General features: G+C 45.0%; 2 protein-coding genes across 2 annotated transcripts in view; one reads left to right on the forward strand and one right to left on the reverse strand.

Annotated features, from left to right (window-relative positions):
- The window catches only part of LOC135696860 (WD repeat-containing protein 91), a 123,768-nt gene extending 111,096 nt beyond the window's left edge, over window positions 1-12,672 (forward strand). The window contains exon 4 of the mRNA XM_065216398.1: window positions 12,663-12,672. The gene's annotated coding sequence lies outside the window, so the exon portion shown is untranslated. The remainder of the gene's footprint in view (window positions 1-12,662) is intronic.
- Window positions 945-9,741, reverse strand: LOC135717545 (annexin B10-like). The gene is made up of 5 exons (XM_065239679.1): window positions 9,665-9,741; window positions 3,578-3,632; window positions 2,997-3,353; window positions 1,165-1,698; window positions 945-1,104 (listed from the first exon to the last, which is right to left on the reverse strand). The coding sequence occupies exons 2-5, from the start codon at window positions 3,593-3,595 to the stop codon at window positions 1,021-1,023; spliced, it is 993 nt and encodes a 330-aa protein (XP_065095751.1). The 5' UTR covers window positions 3,596-3,632; window positions 9,665-9,741; the 3' UTR covers window positions 945-1,020.
- Window positions 12,673-15,605: the final 2,933 nt, after the last annotated feature.

Consider the following 15,605-nt stretch of genomic DNA (forward strand, 5'->3'; position numbering starts at 1 on the left):
CTCATGCTAATGGATGCTAACCAAAAAGCTTTCAAATGTCGATGCTTACCTAGATTAGTGTTTGTTTTTAAATTGTTGTTGTTCATGTACTGATTATAAGGTGTTCAGTTAATTTTAAGTTAATTTCAGGATTTTTCAATTCAAGCTGTGATTAAACTGTAATTTAACTGTGATTAATTTAACTTTATCTAGGATATCTACTAACAAAATTAACCAATTCGTGACTTGCTTCTGTCCTACTATTTTATCTGACGTTGTCAACTTGATAGACGTCACGACTGAAGTTAAATTGCCAGCGATACCTCCTGGAAATTTGTTTCGTTGCAGTTGCCCAAACGTGAAGCAGAAACGCAAAAACTAAGTCAAGAGTCATGCTTACTAAGGATTTCACAAGACCTTGAGGTCTGGTTAACTTCTCCTCCGTACTAAGTGTACCAGTTACTACGTACAAGACGCAAATAAGACCGATAATTCTCTACGAGCACGAAACGTGGACAATGCTGGAGGAGGACCTGCAAGCACTGGGAGTTTTCGGAAGACATGTGCTTAGGGCCGCTTTTGGTGTGGTGGCTGTCGCAACTCTATGGTGAACCCAGTATCCAGAAAGTCGCTAAAGCTGGAAGGGTACAACGTTGTAAGAATGCCGGACAACAATCCCAACAAAATGGTGTTTGCGTCAAATTCGGGACAAGACGCAAAGGAGTGCAGCAAACTAGCTCTGGTTAGACTAAGTGGAGCAGGAAGTTTGGGATCTAGGAAGTTTGGGACGCTCAAGAAACTGGAGACAAGCAGCCATGAACCGAGTTTGTTGGCGCAACATTGTAACGCAAGTGAAATCCTGAAGGACGTCGAACCATTAAAAGTAAATTTTTTTAGTGATTATTGTGTGTCGAAACTATTTGAACCACTATTAAAAAAACGACGGATCCAGAATAACGAAAGTTATAATATTTTGGACAGCAACCTTATTTCATCCTGTGCACATAATCATTTTGTGTAGGGCCACCTAGCACGTGACATTTATTTTGACAGTATTGATTTTAAATTATTTTTTTTTTCGATGAGCTCACAAAGCGTCCTTTCATAATCTCCTGATGTTTCACTCTGAAATAATAAGGAAAGAATCCATTTGAATAATGTTACAATTGCCATTCACAGTCTTACCTTTACGGCATTTGCCAAAGTTTTACCATACATCCGTTCAAATTCCTCCTTAATATTCTCCAAATCGATTTCCGCTCGCGAAACTATGATCCGGATTAGGGCAGCATCATCTGTGCCCAAGCCACGCATCGCTTCATACAATCGCCTCGCAAAGAATCGTGCCGGACTGCGAACGTATTCGACAATGGCACTGAGTGCTTCGTAGTACTTTCCACTTAGCTCGGCCTTCAATGCTTGTTCGATGGCTCGATCCGTCAGTTTCTTGTATTCCTCAAACAATAGCTCCAAATGCTCAAAACCTGACTTTGTAAGTATCTTACTGAACGTAGATTCCTCTGTGCCCCATTTACCTTCACCGGCTTCGTATAGCAGTTTGGCTTGTTGCTCTACCAAATGTCGATCAACCGAACGCGGTGGATCACGCGTCGTAGTAAGCAACAAAGTGAGTAATCGCCTGAAATCTCCGGATGTTTCCGAGCACACGTGCTCCACCAGAGGTCTATTAAACATCTCTTCGTACAGTTTTGCAATTAAAGGGCGTCCACGATGAAATTGCCACACTATGAAATTGCTCTAACTTTTTAACCGTTGGGTAGAATTTAATGAAAATTTGGGTGGATTTAGTTCATAGTGCATTATTTACATCCTGCAAGTTTTAAAGTCCTGTGATCAAAACTCGCGGAAATGGAGTCGAAAGAACAGCTCGTGCGTGATAAAATCTTGCGCATTCATCACGAGAACAAGGATCTCTCGCATTGTTCCATCGCTAAAACGTTGGGAATCGCGAATTCCACGATGTCGCGAGTGATTAAGCGGTTCTAGGAACGGTTGACCACCGATCGGAAGCCCAGAAGTGAAGGAAAAAGTATTCCGTACAACACCAAAAATCACAACCGCGTAGTTGGGGCCTTCAACCGAAATCCGAACGCCTCCGTTAGGGATGTGGCTAAGAAGCTGCACCTAAGCCGAAGTTTTGTCCAGAAGGCCAAAACTAAGGCTGGGCTTCGAACGTTGAAGGTACAAAAGGCCCCTAATCGCGACGAGAAGCAGAACAAGTCCGCCAAAACCCGTGCCAGGAAGTTGTACTTCAACATGCTGACGAAAGTTGAATGCTGCATCATGGACGACGAAACATATGTGAAGGCCGACTTCAAACAGATATCCGGCAACCTGTTTTTCACGGCCAAGGATAAGTTCAGCGTTCCAGAGCATGTCCGCACTCAGAAGATGTCCAAATTTGCGAAGAAATTCCTGGTTTGGCAAGCCATCTGCACGTGCGGGAAGCGGAGTGCACCTTTCGTGACCCAGGACACGATGAACGGACAGGTGTACATAAAAGAGTGCCTCCAGAAGCGGCTGCTTCCTCTCCTGAAGGCCCACAACGTCCCAACAATCTTCTGGCCGGATTTGGCCTCATGCCACTACTCCAAGGACGTGCTGAAGTGGTATGCGGACAATAAGGTCAATTTCGTGCCGAAAATGTTCAACCCTCCCAACACTCCGGAGCTCCGCCCCATCGAGAAGTACTGGGCGATTATGAAGCAGCACCTTCTTAAACGACCTAAGGTAGTGAAGACAGTCGAGGAACTGAAGAAAGTATGGGTTTACATGCAAAAAACGGTTGATTCACAGGTTGTGCAGAATCTTATGGCCGGGGTTAAGGCCAAGGTGCGGGCATTTGCGTATGGACTGTAAATAAAATACGAGTAAAATGGTAAAATGAAGTTTAATAGTTATTTCTCAATCCCTGAAAATTTGATGGCAATCGGATGAAAACTCGAATTTTGCGAATCAATTTTGTGTGTGGCAATTTCATCGTGGACACCCTTTAGTTGCAATTGCTGACTCTCTTGCGAGCACAGTATTTCAATGAGCGTGCATTCGTTTGTACCAAATCCGTCCATCGCTTTGAACAGTTGGTCACACAGGTAGTTCATCGGTGGCAACATCAGTCCGCGGATTAGATTTCCCAAATTACCGGAAAGCTCTGATTTCAGATCATTTAGAAGATCACGGCCAAGTTCTTCGTTAAACTTGGTAGCAATTGTTTGACGCTGCGAGTTAGAACGAGCACAAAGAATGCTTATGATAGTCTGTTCGTCCGTTCCGAATCCCTTCATGGCTGCACGCAAGGCGGTGGCATCCGCTGAGGCATCGAAATCAACGGCAGGAAGAATGGTTGGTCTGGGCTGCGATGGAAGAGATAGGATTAAATTAAAATGTTAAGTTATCTGTACACACACACACACACACACACGTGTTGCACTAGATTCAGCGCATTACGATTTCGTAAACCATGAATGAATGATTATGTTCACACATTGTATTTTGGCTATGCCTAAATTTAGAACAATGATTCAAACTGTTTTAAGCTAATGCGTTTTGAGTGGTTGAAATTGACCTGTTTACTTACTGTGTATTTAAGCGGCATTTTCAAACACTTGTTCCCGATGGTCTTTCTGCAATACCTATTCGAGAAATAAGTTTTTTTTTTTTTTATATAATTACTTTATTTGTACAGGCTCAATCGAATAAACTTTACAGAGCCGAGTTATCCTTTGCGTTATACATTATTACTGTCTTAAATTTAAAGTTAAAGGAACTGGACCGAGTACTCGCGGTTGTCTCGAGGTTAGTGGAGATTTACAATTTTTTGGATGGGAAAAGGGAAGAAGGAGGTTTGAAATGTGGTTTACGATACAACTATTTAATTAATCCTAAAGCATGAAATTATTTCTATTCATCTTGAAAACAAACATTGAAAAAAAAAACCCACACGTACAAAATACAAACTAAACACAAGGTTAATCAAACTTACAATCTAAGGTTAATATCCTTAAAGTAAACATATATGAGTTTCATAAACTCCAGATCGCGTCTAGCCAAAATATCCCGAACTGGAACATTAGGTTGTCTACCTCGAGCCCGAAGGGAATCATAAAAATGTGATCTGACTCCACGATACTCCACACAAGACCAAAGGATGTGATCAGCGTCCTGGTAACCTTGTCCACATTCACAGAGATTGCTGTCTCCCAACCCCACACGGAACAAGTGAGCGTTTAGACAATAGTGATTGGACATGAGACGAGACATCACGCGTATGAAGTCTCGACTCAAGTCCAACCCTTTGAACCATGCAAACTTCGACACCTTAGGGATAATTGAATGTAGCCATCGTCCCAAGCTCCCTTCACTCCATTGATGTTGCCAGCTAACGAGCGACTGCTGACGATAAACAGAGAAAAATTCACTATAGGCGATCTGTCGATCATAAATGTCGCCTTCCATAGCGCCCACCTTCGCAAGTGAATCCGCCTTCTCATTGCCCAAAATTGAGCAATGCGAAGGGACCCACGCGAAGGTGATGATGAAAGAGCGCACGGATAAAGCACTAAGCAGTTCTCGTATTTTCAAGAGAAAATACGAGAAGTGCTTTACCGGCCTAATGGAACGGATAGCCTCGACAGAACTGAGACTATCCGTAAAAATAAAGTAGTGGGCTGGAAGAAGTGAAGCAATAGTTTCCAAAGTGTAGTGAATTGCTGCCAGTTCAGCCACATACACAGAACAAGGAGCTTCAAGTTTTCGAGAGGCGCTATGAAATTCATTAAATACACCAAAACCAGCGGACTCCTCTATTAGAGATCCATCTGTGAAAAACGTTCTTGCAGAATCAATATGGCCAAACTTTGCAGCGTATAATGACGGAGCAATCATAGGACGATGATGCTCTGGAATTCCGCGGATTTCCTGTGTCATAGATAAATCAAAATTCACTGGATTGCCGAAATCGGAGAAGATTACACGATTGGGAATATTTCTTGAAGGGCTGACATCCTGTGTTAAATATAGGTAGTATAAAGTCATAAAACATGTTTGAGGATTTAGCTCCAGAAGCTTCTCAAAATTTTCGATCACCAGTGGGTTCATTACTTCGCAACGGGTGAGGAGCCTCAGAGATAACTCTGAAAAACGGACGGATAGTGGCAACATGCCCGCCAGCACTTCGAGACTCATAGTATGAGTCGAGTGCATGCATCCTAACGCGATACGAAGACAACGATACTGGATCCGTTCCAGCTTGATGATGTGCGTTTTAGCTGCCGACTGGAAGCAAAAACTACCGTACTCTAAAACCGATAAAATCGTTGTCCGGTACAACGTCAGAAGATCTTGTGGATGGGCTCCCCACCACGTTCCGGTAATTGATCGAAGGAAATTGATCCTTAGTTGGCATTTTCTTCTCAGATACTCAATGTGGGATCTCCAGGTGCATTTGGAATCGAACCAGACCCCGAGATATTTAAAAGACATGGAATGAGTGATCGGTTTACCCAAAAGTTGAAGCTTCGGTTGTGCTGGGCTATGCTTCCTAGAAAAAACGACCAACTCAGTTTTCTCCGTGGAGAATTCGATACCTAGCTGAATTGCCCAAGTAGACAAATTGTCCAAGGTATCCTGTAAGGGTCCTTGCAGGTCAACCTCTTTTGGCCCTGTGATAGACACTACGCCGTCATCTGCAAGTTGTCTCAACGTGCAATTGTCACTAAGACAGACATCAATTTCTCTAACGTAGAAATTGTACAAAAGGGGGCTTAAACATGAGCCTTGGGGGAGACCCATGTAGCTAAATCGAAAAGCTGTAGAGTTTCCATGAGAAAAGCTCATATGTTTTTCTGACAGCAAATTGTACAAAAAATTATTCATTAATGGAGACAATCCACTAGCGTGGAGTTTCTCTGAAAGAACTTCAACGGATACTGAATCAAAAGCCCCCTTGATATCCAAGAACACAGAAGCCATTTGCTCTTTCTTAGCAAAAGCCAACTGAATTTCCGAGGAAAGCAACGCGAGACAGTCGTTCGTTCCCTTACCCCTACGGAAACCAAATTGAGTATCTGAAAGAAGGTGGTTCGTCTCAACCCATTTGTCGAGGCGAAAAAGGATCATTTTCTCCATCAATTTCCGAATACACGACAGCATCGCGATGGGCCGATACGAATTGTGATCCGACGCGGGTTTATCAGGCTTTTTAATGGCTATCACCCTCACTCGTCTCCAATCGTCGGGAACAATATTGAGCTCCAAGAACTGATTGTACAAGTTCAACATGCGTCTCTTAGCGACGTCTGGGAGGTTTTTCAGCAAGTTGAACTTGATTCTATCAGATCCCGGGGCAGAATTGCCACACGAAAGGAGAGCGAGGGAAAGTTCCACCATTGAAAAAGGGTGACTGATTTCGTCTACCGAATTCGCGGTTTCGCGAGGAATCAACTGCGACGGCGCGGAATCCGGACACACTTTTCGCGCGAATTTAAGAATCCATTGATCCGAGCATTCCTCGCTTTCGTTGTTAGTAGACCGGTTACGCATTCTTCGCGCCGTACTCCAAAGCGTATTCATAGACGTTTCGCGCGACAATCCGTCTACAAACTGCCGCCAGTAACCCCGTTTTTTGGCCTTGATGAGGCTCTTGAGTTCGCGTTCAAGAGATGTGTATGCGTCGAAATGCTCGCGTGTTCCGCGTTTCCGAAAAAGTTTAAACGCGTCGGACTTTTTACGGTAAACCTCCGTGCATTGTTGATCCCACCAGAGCGATGGTGTTTTCTTATGAATAGACGATCGCGGCACCGGTCGTGTTTGAGCTTGAAGTGCGCTGTCGACGATGAGATTAGAGAGGAAATTATATTCCTCCAACGGCGGAAGCTCTTCCACTGACGATACTGTATCGTCTATCGCGGATTGGAACTTAGTCCAATCAATGTTACGGGTTAGATCATACGCGACGTTAACGGATTCTGACGAGTTGAACCCACTGGCAATCGAAATTTTGATCGGCAGATGATCACTACCGTGCGGATCCTGGATTACATGCCAAGTGCAATCCAACGATAGTGAATTAGAGCAAAAGGTGAGGTCTAATCTGCTACCATTCGAGGATGGACCAGCCAAACGTGTTACTTCTCCATTGTTAAGTATTGTCATGTTGAAGTTGTCGCAGAGATCATAAATCAAAGTAGAACGGTTATCATCGTACAGCTCCCCCCAGCCTGTACCGTGGGAGTTAAAATCTCCCATGATCAACCATGGAGCGGGAAGTACCGCACATATGTCGAAAAGTTGTTTGCGATTAACAGAGACTCTAGGAGCAATATATACAGAAGCAATACAAAGGCTCTTACCTTTAATGGTAGCCTGACATGCGACAACTTCAATACCGGGGAATTCGGGAAGATTCACTCTATAGAAGGAATGGCACTTTTTGATCCCCAAAAGTACCCCTCCTCCACGTGAATCCTCACGATCCAATCGAATAATGTTAAAATCAAAAAAAGGGAGATCAATTTCTGAAGAGAGCCATGTTTCACAGAGGGCAAATGCATCGCAATTATTGTTATGGACTAAATACTTGAACGAATCTAATTTCGGAATAAGACTTCGACAATTCCACTGTAGAACAGTGATCAAATCCCCGACCTCGTTTGGAAAATTATCCATCGAAGGAGATGATAGCTGCAAGAAGGGGCCATTTTGAAGTCAATTGCTTCAAGAAGGATTTCACAGTCGGAAGCAATGTGAGGACAATGCTTTTCAGAGGATCAGAAATGTTGAGGTATTTGAGAATACCGTCCACAATGTCATCAGATGAAGAAGGGGTTTCTGTTCTTAAAATTGGGGCATCAGGGGTTTTGGATGTCCCCGGAAGAGGTGGAAAATCCTGGGTATAATCAGTTCTGCGGAATCCAGGAGGAGTAGAAGTCTCCTTTTTTCCACCACTCCTTGATTTGGGCAAGCTGATTTGGGGTTCTTGATCTGCAACTTTCCGCGAACGGATGCGTTTTCGTTTCCGGGCAGAACCTTCCGGAAAACTGAAAGAAACTCCCTCCTCAGCCAAGTCAGAGCCAGACTCGTCATCTGACAAAAGAGCGAAGGGATTTGTTTCGTTGGTCGATGGCTTGGCTGTCTTAAGCATTTCTGCAAAAGACCGCCTGGAACGTTCCTTAAGGGAGCGTTTCATTTTGTCCCCGAGCTGTTTGTACGCCGGGCACGACGAGAGAGCATGAGGAGGAGTTCCGTTGCAGTACACGCATTTTGGTGCAGTAGCTGCGCAGGCGCCATCCTCATGTTTCTCCCCGCATGTGGAGCAGCGTGCCTTGTTGCCGCAGTGGGAGGCCGTATGTCCCAACCGCTTACAATGCTGGCAGTTCATGACCCGAGGTACAAACAACCGCACAGGAAGACGAAGTTTTCCCAGCTCGATGTATTGAGGAAGGGCAGATCCAGAAAAGGTCACCCGAAACGAGTCTGTGGGGGTAAAACTCTTTTTACCCTCGCTGAGCGATACTGACTTCATTCTATGAACGGCCAGTATCTTTACCGGAGGAAGCAAGGGGTTCTTGAATCGGCCAACCGCTTGCTTCTCCAGTATCTCGGGGTTCAGGCTCGCCTCAGTGACCACGCCTTCGATCTCCACATCAGAGGCTGGAATGTACACCCTATATTCCAGTGTGAAAAACTGGGAAACAGCAATTTCATTAGCCTGTTTCAGGTTAGCGACGGTCACACGAAGTTTGTTGTGCCTAACCTTCGTTATTTCGGTCACGGCAGAGAATCGCTTTGTCAGATCATCAGATATCTGAACAACATTCAAGGGTTTGTTTTTGGGCTGAAAATAGACAACCCATGGGCCAGTCGAGTCATTCAGGTAGGCCCGCAATCTGGAGTTTTTCTCAGCCTGCCCATTGACAGACTGAGACGACGAACCAGGGATGACATCATCATTTTTCTTAGATGAATGGTCATCCATGTCGTCTTCTGACAAAACATCCATTTTGTTCAACTAGTGGGAGCGCAAAACGCTCTCCCACTGAACGCACAGACACAATACACAGAAAACACTACAAACACAGAAATACAAAATGAAAATTTAACTAATGGGGGAGGAAAAGAAACAAAAAAAAAACAAAAACTTATCTGATAATCCTATACTACTACCACTGAGCGTTATATGTGTAGGCGTTTACACAGATGGCTGGAAGAGACGCGCTGCGTGGATGACCTTCGTTGTGGTGCACTTGATCGAGGCTCGGTACTCAGCGCACACAGGCGCACGATGATTGATGAACGATGTAGATGTAGAAACGGGTGCTCACACTCGATGATGATGATACGTGAGCGGCTATGCGTGAGCGCGTATGCGTGACCACGCAACGATGATGCCCAAATTGGTTTGCGAATTACCAATAGCACGGATTAATCGTTCCGAAAATGACACTTTCTACTTAAAAAAAAACTCACTTTTCGATCAATTTACCGGGAACTATGCCAGGAGTCACTTAGTGAGAAAAAACTGATAATTTATATCAAGCGAATACCGAGAAAACTTCCAAAACAACGGAGCGCGAAACAAGTCGACCGTACTTCTTGCTAGGACGCAGTGGTATGGGGGAAATAAGTTGGTCACTACTTTTTCATTACACCTTATGGATTAGGTTACAGTTTACTGTTCTGTAGAGCTTTATGTATTGTCCCAAAATACAGCTTTGCTCATATTTCGCTACCGCTGAATTTCTCTTCCCGCAGACAGAGTCGAAAATGTTTACGTTTCACACTAATTAATGCGTTCGACTGTAAGTGTGAGATTTTGACGGGTTTGCGCAGTGTGAGCCATGTGCAGAGAACGTCTACCGTTGACAAAAACTGCTACGCGACACCAAAAGTGCAGGGCTGTGCAGTATGAGTCGAAGTCTCATACGCATTTGTTAGCATAAGGAGTCGGAGTTGCAGAAAAAATAGCGACCCCGAATCCGAGTCCGACTGCAACTGTTATAAAAAAAATCAAATGTGTTCTCAGGAGAGTTTCAATTATGACGATAACTTAACGGGGATGCATGATTTCAAAAAGCAAAGTATGTTCAATGTGTCATCTGACATGCTGTAGTGCATTTTAGGCTGTGAACCATTTGCCGAGGTAAAATTAACTCGTGGTTAAAAGTGACATTTCGAAAGTTATTTTCTATGTTCGAAAATCCCTGTGCTGTCGATCGACCGGTTTTCGAGCCACGGTTGTCAAAATTTAACTTCTTGTTTGTCAGAAATAACCATGCTCAGATAGCAGGGTTAATCGATAACTTTCCATCTGTCAAATTTTAACCAAAAGTTAAAATGATCCACCAAATGGTTCAGAGCCTTAGTAGCGAAGTTTCCAGACACAGAGAACGCTCTCTCTGAGTCTACCGATGTGGGGCGAATTGTTGCAAGTGCATCGTAGAGTGTCGACAAATATTTTCCTTTTAACTTCTCAGATTCGCAATTTTACCCTTGCACTGAACTGGCCGGCTTGACGTGCCGCAAAGCCTCAGTAAAGCTGAGTTTAGACTAGGCAAGTCAAATGATCAACCCAGTTGAATTCAATTGGCTAGAAAAGTTGAGCCTAGTTCAACTTTTTTTCAATTCAAGTGAGTTGATCAAGTCAGTTGAATGGCATGGTTTACACGTTCAATTCGCGTTCAAGGCAGTTGAATTCAACTGACTTGATCAATTGAATTGTCTAAACCCAGCTTAAGGGTTCTTACTTGTAGAGACCTGAAGCTAAGTGCTAATTCCATAGCGGCAATATCATATCATTAAGTTTTCCCAAATCGTTGTACTTATTTATTTATTTCTTATTTATTTGTCTGCATCAACAGGCTGTGTAAAGCCCCAATGATGATTTAAGTAACTTATATAGGTAAAAATCAAATCAAAAAATAAAAACTAAGAATAAAATACATAAATAAAACACACAATCATTCACGGTTAACTGTGCCAGAAAAGAACGATGAGAAGTATCTTCGTAGCAGCTGTCGAGGCATATGGAAATCGAAGATGCCCGAGACTCGATTGAACACTCGTTGCAGCCCACCTATTGCACCGTTTATGCCATAGTTTGTGCGCTGAAGTGGCAATCTCAGCATAACGTTGTTACGTAGCGCACGGGGTTGGACGTTAATGTTGACTTGCCCCAAGATTGCACTGCAATCAATTCTACCTTGTAAAGTGTCCGCAATGAACAGGGCCCTAGAGGTGTCTCTTCTAGTTCGGAGAGGCTCCAGATCAATCAGCTGGCAACGACTTTCATAGCTGGGCAGATGAAATGGGTCTCTCCAAGGCAGCTTCCGCAGAGCGAATCGAAGAAAACGGCGTTGAACGGACTCAACTCTCTCAGCACCATTGTTGTAGTTTGGACTCCAGACCACAGAACAATATTCCAGAATGGATCGCACTAAGGAACAGTACAGTGACTTCAAACAGTAGATATCGGAGAAATTCTTTGCTATCCTGAAGATAAATCCCAACGTCCTAGACGCCTTGTCGACAACGTACGAGATGTGCTGCTTGTACGTAAGTTGAGAATCTAGAATAACACCCAGATCTTTCACATGGTTCACACGGTCGATTACAGTGCCGATAAGTTTGTATTCAAATGTGATTGGTTCTTTCTTCCGAGTAAAAGTGATCACTGAACACTTAGTGGGGTTAACCACCATTCGGTTCAAATTACACCAGCTGGCAAAGGCTTCGAACTGACGTTGAAGGAAGTGACAGTCATCAATCGAGTGGATTCGTAGGTAGATTTTAAGATCGTCTGCATACGATAGTCGTGGGCCTTCGATGACCAAGTTCACGTCATTGAAGTAGAGTAAGAAAATCAAAGGTCCCAGGTGACTTCCTTGAGGTATTCCTGACGTAGCTAGATATATATTGGACCGGTTGTCACCAATGGCAACCATCAGTTGCCGATCAGTGAGATATGAACGAAACCATCGCAAGAGGTTGCCGCTGACCCCAAGTCTATGCAACTTGGCAATCGCGATGGCATGGTTTAGCTTATCGAAGGCAGCTGACAAGTCGGTGTATATGACGTCTGTTTGAGTCCTCTCTGCCATGCTTTCCGTAAGATACGATGTCAAACACAGTAGATTTGTGGAAGTTTGTACGACCGGAAGTGAAGCCGTGTTGATCACCACTTAGATACTGCTTACAATGAGAGAGTAGAGGCTCCATGATGACTAACTCGAATAACTTCGAAACTGCGCTCAACGACGTAATTCCACGATAATTGTCCACATCCCGTTTGCTGCCCTTTTTGTGGATAGGAAACATATGTGCGAATTTCCAACAAGATGGAAATGTACCACTCGAGATGGACAATCGAAATAGGTGAAGCATGCGCATCAGCAAGCTGGCGATATGCTTTTTCAGGAATACGGATGGAACGCCATCGGGTCCTGGATTGAAGGACGACTTGAGTTGTGATGCGGCAGTGGAAATCATCTCGACGTTGACATCCATCGCACCCAGTGTTTGACCGTACAGTGGAACATTACTAGCTGCTAGGGTAACGTGTTCGTCAGTTAATCCCTCATTCGTGAAAACACTGGCGAACTTCTCAGAAAACAAGCGACAGATCTGCTGAGAAGTGGATGCAACTGCTCCATTCAACACCATTGAAGAAGGTAGGCCGGATTCCTTGCGCTGCTCATTTACGTAATTCCAGAATGACTTCGGGTGCGACTTGAGTTTCCTCTGAATCCCTCGTTGATATCGCGAATAGCATCGACGGCTAACTCGCTTGAACTCATAATTGAGCCTAACGTAGTGACGTTTCAGCGAAAGCGTACGATACTTAGTGAATTTTCTTAATGCGGCTCTCTTGGTCGACTTCAACCTACGCAGTTCACTCGTCTGCCAGGGAGGATGAGAAATTTTACGGTGAACTCTTTTCGGAACGTGCCTGTCAATGACATAAGCCAAGACATGTGAAAATGTTTGCGCAGCGGTTTCAACATTATCAGGATCTAGGATGCTCTCCCAATCTAAACTAGATAGCACGTTGACGATACTACGGTGATCGGCTTTCCGGAAATCGTATGACACGGTCGTGGAAATGTCGTCAAAGACCCGATCGTGATTGTCAGCAACAGTGACAACCAAGGGAGGGTGATGATGTACTTGCTTTACTAGTGGAGAAGGTGCCGTGGAGATGAAAGGAGCGGTGTCCTGAACGCTAACGAAGCAGAGGTCCAGGCTACGGTTGTTTTCATTGACTACGTGGTTTATTTGAGATAGTGTTGCTGTACTATAGCAGTCGAGAAGGCTAACTGATCCTGTATGAAATACAGAGTGTACAGGGTCTGGGTAGAGAAAGCCGCTGTAAGATGGTTTCCAGAAAACACCGGGTAGATTGAAGTCGCCCAGAACGATTATCTCATCAGTTGGTGTCGCACTCTCCATTATGGTGAAAACGGACCGGCAATGGGTATCGATAAGTTCGTTGTCACGAACCCGGTCAGGTGCAATATACACCGCACATAGGTACAGTGTGCGATCGCTCAGTTCTACGGCCACCCAAACTTGTTCCACACAGTTCCACAAGACGTTTTCAATAGCTCTCGCCTTTAACCCGGAACGAACTGCCACGAGAACACCACCTCCAGTAGATTTCCGACTGTTTTTCGGATTTCTGTCACAGCGGAAAACCTCGTATTCGGATCCGAACACCTGGATGGAAAGCGTTCGAGAATCGAGCCAAGTCTCGACAAAAACGATGACATCGTAGCACCGGTCCCATACAGCTAGGTGGTAGTCAAGAACACCAGAAAACATTCCGCCTACGTTTTGGTAGTAGAAAATGACGTCGTGTTTACTACGGTCGGTGGTCGCACGAGGTAAGGCGTTTTCCCTGGAAGTCATGGAAATATCAGGTGGCGAATGGACATGAACAAGTGGATACTCGCCGTAGTGAGTAGGTTGGAAGACCCCCTCTCCACATCCAACCACAGGCCCGGAACGACTATGAAGATCGGAGGCGGCAGATGGCAGAACTGGGTCAGAGGGATTGGGGGCTTCCACAATGCTTTCTACAGCGCGTCCCAGGTTCCAATTAACAGGAGTAGAAGCATTTCCTCGGTGACATCCAGAGTGCTGAAATTCGACTCGGCATCAGGCAGTGAATGTTCAGAATAATATTTGTACTTGCCTGACATAGCAAGTTGGAAGACCCTCGATCCACATCTAAGCTCAGGGCCGGGACGACATTGATGTACGCTGGCAGGAATCGGCACGACTGAGTTAGAGGAACCGAGGACTTCCCAAGTGCTTTCTACGGTGCGTCCCGGTTGAAAATACTCATCGTTCGTTCCTGCGATGCGTCTACTTGTCCGAAGTGCAGCAGCAACAGGATTCACTTCATCATGGTCCGGACAGCTAATGATAACCTGGGTGCGGGAAAACTCGTCACGCAACGAAAAGCTCGAATCAAAACAGTACTTGCCTGTGCAAGCATGGTGGAAGACTCCCTTTCCACCACCAACCACAGCACCGAGACGGCTGTGATGAACGGAGGCTGCGATATGCCGGACTGGGTTGGGGCGATTGGGAGCTTCCATCAGACTTTCTACGGTGCGTCTCGGTTGAATTTCTGGAAGTATAAGCTGTCACTCCATAGGGGCAGCATTCGTCAATTGGGTGATTTTCAAGCTTCGTGAATCTTCGAACTCACGGAACTGGATACTCTCAGGCCAAGAGTCGCAAGAAAGTGCCAGGTCACGCAGTTCTTTCTTGACGCCAATTTTGAACGATACGAAGTTCAGCGTTGTTGGATCTCTACCTTTGGGTACCAGTTTGGCCACCATTGGTGTTTCACTAGGGTCCAGTACCAGACAGTCACGAACGAGTGACGCAATATCTTCGTTCGTGGTACTGGGGTGAAACGCCGATAAATATACCCACACCTTATCCGCATTTTGGTTAACTGTTTTAATCGACTCACTGGGTGGTTTCGTGCCGCTGAGAATCGGTTTATCGTTCGAGTTAATCGAGGTCCGACGACGCTTTGGGGTGTTACGATTAGAGTTGAGACGATCCGATCTAGGCCAATACAATGTCGATGTCGAAGCGGATGGGCGGCCACTGCCGAATTCAATTTATCAATGTCCGCCTTCATCGAATCGACAGCTTCCGGTTTTAAAGAGCTCTGCGCGCTGTCCCGGCTGACGATGTTGCGGAAATGACCGTTAGTGAAAAGCTCGGAACAGTGATCGCACATCCAGAACACGTTTTTCTCGTACAGTCCCAGCTGGTCAAGAAGCTCCAGTTCAACCTTGGCGCAAATGATGTGAAAAGTATCACCGCAGAATCCACGACAAAAAATGCGTTCCTTTTCGGAAACGGTCTTCTGGCACTTTTTACAAGCCATGGTCGAAAATTTCTGGCCGATGGTGTAAGTACTACAGCTATGCAAATGCGCCGAAGGGTAGGCAAAGGAAAGCTCGAAGTACACTGGGTTCAGCTATTGCCAGAATTATTTCAAATTGGCGCGTCGCAAAGCACTTGAAGATTGCGCTATTCACCAGCAGATGGCGCTTCAGACGAAAAACGTGACGGTAGTATAGCAG

Source organism: Ochlerotatus camptorhynchus, unplaced genomic scaffold (genome assembly GCF_037179485.1).
Source record: "Ochlerotatus camptorhynchus isolate MF236.1 unplaced genomic scaffold, CSIRO-AGI_Acam_v1.1 ptg000062l, whole genome shotgun sequence".
Classification (NCBI taxonomy): Eukaryota; Metazoa; Arthropoda; class Insecta; order Diptera; family Culicidae; genus Ochlerotatus; species Ochlerotatus camptorhynchus.

Bases quoted from the DNA above. Each gene is read 5' to 3' on its own strand.
- LOC135717545 (XM_065239679.1), bottom strand. The intron at 1,699-2,996 runs CTAAAGGGTGTC...CGTGGACGCCCT, and splicing joins AAGAGAGTCAGCAATTGCAA to TTAATTGCAAAACTGTACGA. The intron at 1,105-1,164 runs GTAAGACTGTGA...TTATTATTTCAG, and splicing joins CTTTGGCAAATGCCGTAAAG to AGTGAAACATCAGGAGATTA.